A 5,357-nucleotide genomic window follows, 5' to 3' on the forward strand; every position below is an offset into this window, starting at 1 on the left:
TGCTCCGTTTATGCTTTCTTTGTTGAAAAGTAGATGCTTTTATTCTTCACTACATGTATGCAAACAGCTGAGCCCTGGGCCAAGTTCCAGTTTGCTGCCTTGAACCCTCAGTGGCTGGTAAAGAGTGATGTAATCTGTTGTGCCGCATGCATTATGCAGAAAACTGAGCCACTGGAATCTCAAATTTCTGGTCTGGGACTCCAGTCAGCCACGGTGAGATCCACAAATGGAGAGCCTGGAAGCGTCCCAATAGTGGCTGCCCTGGAGGATCTGCTCATCAGCTGTTGGTCTAAAATTAAATAACAGGTTTTATGGCGCAGCTCAATAATGTGACTAACACAATCCAGACATGCAGTGCAAAGGGGGACTGAATATGGCCTGACCTGAAATGGAGGCGTCATTAATAGTTGCTTTATTATATTGTAGTAAGCTGCGTGGCCTTCGTGTTACCACACAACAGGAAAACCCCACGTGACGTTGTCTGTGCACGCCGTGAATGGCTCCTTTCAGAGGTGAAATCAATTCTGAGGAGGCTGCAGACTGAGCCTGGAGGGAGGGGAGGAGGGTGAGGAATCAGCGCAGCTTATCGCTCCCACCCTTCCCCCATCCAGGGTCCCGACCTCCAGATTCTCCAGCGTGACGTGCGTCAAGCGAGGATGATGCAGCTGGGAGAGGAGACGGAAGTTCGCCGGCGCCTTCAAAACAAAAGCTTAAACACGGAGCGTTGGAACGTGTTCAGGATAGACGCACGCGCGTCTGCAGTCCAGTCATTTAAATGCCAGCATCACCTCAGTTCAAGAGATCCTATTTGATGTACCGAATGTTGAATTACAGAGCAATGTTACATTAAAGTAATGAGGAATGAAACGAAGTTATCAAATTGAAACCATAAAAATATTTTGTAATCAGTTTGGTTGAAGGATAAAATGGTTCCTATAACTTGGACCGTAAAACAAAGAAATGTTGACGAGAAAATGAAGCTAATCGCAACTCGACCGCCAGAGGGCGTGATAGCAGCACTCAGGGATGCTTTTAATTTGTAAATCGTAACCGGATGTAGGTTCCCACGGGTGGAAGCTTCTGTTATTAAACGCTAATGCCTGTGACATGACTTTAGCTCCGAGTTGTGTTTACAACGTGAATAATGCGGCGTTACATTCGTGCACTGTTGCTGTGCACGGTGTTTGCCGTGTTTTCGGGGTTGTACGTTTACAATAAGCTACTTTACTCGGACTTGCCGGGACATAGGATTAAGAGCGGTTTCGCGACACCCAGAGCCCCCGGAGACAGCCGAGAGGTCGGAGACAAAACTCGGCCCGGAACCCCACACTGGTACAATAGGTATGGAGGTCTCTTTAAATCTCAGGAGCTATAACAGACTGTTGTGACTCAAACTGCGTTTTAAAATTATATACATGGCTACAGGTGTTGCTAGCTCCGCAGCTGTAGCCCCGTCGTGATGTAAAGGAATGTGCTGCAGTAAAGTGGTCGGTCGAATGCGATACAAGGCAGGATTTAACGCCATAAACCAGAGATTATACTTGCAATTGTTAATAACATTTATTTTAGATGATTGCTTTGTCAGCTGTTATCATAGTGGCGTCACAGCGATGTATTTTACCTTCAATAAACTAGTTTTAATAAAGGGTCGTAAAGCAGCATTATTGAGGTGTCGTGATTTACGGTGAAAGTGTATTACAATCTGTGAAATGGTCTTTTTTTAACCAAATATGGTCTCAATAATTTCAATTTCCATCATTCGTGTTGCTGCCCAGGTACATCATGCGACAGCAGGGTCAGGGAGAGGCCACCGGTCTGGGCCGGCCCGACACCCCCATGCACCTCGCTGTGGTGACCTGTGGAGACCGGCTGGAAGAGACCCTCACCATGATCAAGTCTGCCATCCTTTTCAGCATCAGGCACCTCCACCTGCACATCTTCGCTGAAGATCAGCTTCACGCCAGCTTCATGGAAGCAGTGAGCTTTAAATACTTCCTCTGGCATCATTTTTGGACCACTTCCTGTTGTGGTCAATAACATACTGATCGTTGTTCCCAGTTGGAGTCCTGGCCAGACATGATCCGCTCCAAGTTCAGCTACACACTCTACTCTATCAGCTTCCCTGAGGACAACGCAGCAGAGTGGAAGAAACTCTTCAAACCTTGTGCTTCTCAGAGGCTTTTCCTACCTGTATGTTCATCTAAAAACCAGAATTCTATTTATAAATCACTGGACTTCAGAGTTTCATGTCCTCTTTCTCACATGTCTTTGCAGCTTATTCTAAAGGACATCGACTCGATTGTGTACGTCGACTCCGACATCCTCTTCCTCCAGCCCATGGATCACCTGTGGGCATTTCTGTCAAAATTTACCCCTTCCCAGCTAGCGGCGATGGCACCGGAGCACGAGGAACCCCGCATCGCCTGGTACAGCCGCTTCGCCCGTCACCCCTTCTATGGCCGGACGGGGGTCAACTCAGGCGTGATGCTCATGAACATGACCAGGATGAGGAGCGTGTCGTTTAAGGTACAGGTGCGCATCTTCATAGTGGCCACAAGATGGCGACATTGCATTGTTGTCTGACGTGTGTGTGTGTGTGTGTGTGTGTCTGCTGACAGAATGATATGACATCTGTGGGGCTGCAGTGGGAGGAACTTCTGATGCCTCTGCTTCAAAAATACAAGCTCAACATCACCTGGGGAGACCAGGATCTTCTCAATATCGTTTTCCACCACAACCCTGGTATGGCTGCACACGGTCACATTTCACAATGCATCATTATGCGCATCCGCGGTCTTACTAGCCTTTAAACTCACAATTGTTCTATCAAATTTAAGGGATTTTGTTTTTATTCCCTGCTCCTAGAGCGCCTGTTGGAGTTCCCTTGCAAGTGGAATTACCGTCCAGATCACTGCATCTACGGCAGCAACTGCGCGTCAGCAGAGGAGAGCGGCGTCTACATGCTGCACGGGAACAGAGGCGTCTACCACGACCACAAACAGCCTGCCTTCAGGGCCGTTTATGAAGCCATACAAAAGGTGGGCACCACTCTGCATCCGGGTTCAGTTCAGCTCACTCTGACCTGGCTCATGTCTGCTTGTTTCAACCTTTTGATGAAGAAAGGAGTTTAAAAGCCAATTTTGGGAACCAACTGTTCAAAAACTGGCCTTCGCCCAAGTCTCCCGGGAGTGTTTAAGTAGAAGAAAAGAGCTTTCTGGGCATTTTACACTGTTGGAAGTGTAATTTAGGACACACTATGAGAGGAGCCCTTTAATAACCCCAGCCACACAGCTGATCTCTGTCCTGCACCCCCGGGATGGGATCCTGGATGGCAATAAAACTACAACAACCCTGCTTGAAAACACAAACCCCCACCATTTTCTGGCTTGGGTGGAGGCCGATTCCCCCCACGAGGATAATTATGTTTTGTTTACCAGTGCTGCATTGATAGTGGAAACAGTAGCATTTCCTAAATGATGGCATCAACATTTGGGCTCTCAGTGCTTCCTCAGCAGTGATCTATACATTATCCAGGGCCTGTAGCCAGAACGGGGATCCAGTATAGATCAGCGTACTCCTGTGTGTCACTGTTGGGACGCGTGAAACCAACAGTTTCTCCCCCAATTGTCCAGTGGGAGATTGATACTTTTGTGTGAGTGTCAAAAGGGCAGAGGATCACAGACTCATGGAGGCAGTTTGAGAACGCTAAAGAGCGACGTTCCACCAGAGTTACAGACTGGCAAACGGTGAGCAGTGCTCAGAGAGCCGCTTAAATACACCAGCAGGGGCTGATTACCCATCTGGATCCTGGGGGGGAGGGGCGAAGGCTGAAGAGGTTAAACCTCCCTGTGTCTGCGCTGATTGGGTGTTGGCTTGTTGGGTCGGCTCTGAGATTGGTGCACGTTTTAAAGCTGGTTCTCGTCTGAAAAGGAACCCCCACCTCTCACCGAAGTCCATCAGTCCCACCTGTTGAGCTCAGGTGCTCTGAATCCACTCATTTATTTGTTACACACACACACACACACACTCACACACACACACACACACACAGTGTGTCTGTTGTTAAAGCCCCCCCACTCCCCTGCAGTTAAACCTTTACAGCCGATGGTGCGTTTAGCGCCTCGCCAGATCAATACAGCAACTGTAAACGGCAGTTTACGAGCAGCCGGCGCACGTGCGCGCACGCGCTAGTAAAGCCAGAAAAGCTCCTTTCGCGCCCCAGCCACGAGCAAATGAGCAGCGTGAAAAAGTGCAATTTCCCTTTGATTTCCTCGGAGCGTCGTAAAGGCTGCTCCGTTGCGGAGCGGACGGGATATTTCTGCGTAATCCCTGTTTAAACAGCCTTCATGTTTCGTCCAGATTAATCAGGGCCTGTCTGAGTTTATGAGGGGTTTGGTTTTATTTGCAGTACTCTTTCGGCGCTGACCCGGTGAAGACCCTCCTGGAACCCCTGGAGGAGGAGCTGTCAAAGACGACGCACACCTACTGCGGGAAAAACCACCCGCTCTTCACCAAGAGGCTGTCACGCAGCCTGGAAGGCGTGAGAGGGAGGATCTCACGTGGAAGGTGACAGAAAAGCTCCCCCAAGACCACGAAAGTAGTCAAAATAACCCCTAAAATGGGGTTTTATGACCATACATCTGCATCCCGCCGCCACAGGTGGTAGCGCGCTGCTCGGAGCGGTTTGGTTGCTAGTGACTGTTGCCATGGCGCAGAAAGGATTCCAATTTTAAGAGTAGCTCTCGACTTTCCATATTGGAGGTTTCTTTTGTTTTTATGAGCTCTTATAAAAAGACAGAGGAGCTTTTCAATAAGGCCTGTTCCCGTGAGGCACTGGACCAAGCCTCTTCATTACCACCAGGACGGACGAGGAGGAGCTGGATGAAAAACACTGTGTGTGTGTGTGTGTGTGTGTGTGGGGGGGGGGGGGGTCAGATAAAAGCAGAAAAAAAAACAGGAAATGATGTTTGGGTCAATGTTTCACCTGGGGTTTAATGTAATGGCGAACAGTGCTGCGTGATGTTTACATTTCTAGAGACAAGGTGTCATTTATATCTTTTCTAGCTGTTAGAGTGCTGGATAAAAAAGAAACATGTCGTCATCCCTATGGCGATGACAAAGTGGACGTTTATGGAGCCACGAAAAGTTGCAGCCAAACCTGGGAAGAAAGTGCTCGTGTGAATGTGAAAACAACTCGGTGGGTGTGGGTTTGGACATGGGTGAGTGGATGACGAGTGATTATAGGATGACAGAATCTTTCTGTTTTACGCTCTTGATGTCCAGGCTGCTCCTGAAGTGTCGGAATGTGAATAAGCTGCAAGTTTTCTGATACCAAAGTTGGTTTGTGGGTAACAGAT

The 5,357-nt window shown here is 48.6% G+C and overlaps 1 protein-coding gene across 2 annotated transcripts; it reads left to right on the forward strand.

Annotated features, from left to right (window-relative positions):
* Positions 1–1,055: 1,055 nt before the first annotated feature.
* On the forward strand, positions 1,056–4,908 carry gxylt1b (glucoside xylosyltransferase 1b). Of its 2 annotated transcripts, none has more exons than XM_029825772.1 (7): positions 1,056–1,341; positions 1,776–1,977; positions 2,059–2,190; positions 2,275–2,532; positions 2,619–2,742; positions 2,866–3,038; positions 4,409–4,908. In XM_029825772.1, exons 1-7 carry the CDS (start codon positions 1,145–1,147, stop codon positions 4,568–4,570), a joined length of 1,248 nt encoding a protein of 415 aa, XP_029681632.1. In that variant the 5' UTR covers positions 1,056–1,144; the 3' UTR covers positions 4,571–4,908. The 2 variants fall into 2 exon arrangements, with proteins under 2 accessions (XP_029681632.1, XP_003972959.1); XM_003972910.3 differs by having other exon boundaries at positions 2,275–2,526.
* Positions 4,909–5,357: the final 449 nt, after the last annotated feature.

Source organism: Takifugu rubripes, chromosome 18 (assembly GCF_901000725.2).
Source record: "Takifugu rubripes chromosome 18, fTakRub1.2, whole genome shotgun sequence".
In the NCBI taxonomy this organism is placed as follows: Eukaryota; Metazoa; Chordata; class Actinopteri; order Tetraodontiformes; family Tetraodontidae; genus Takifugu; species Takifugu rubripes.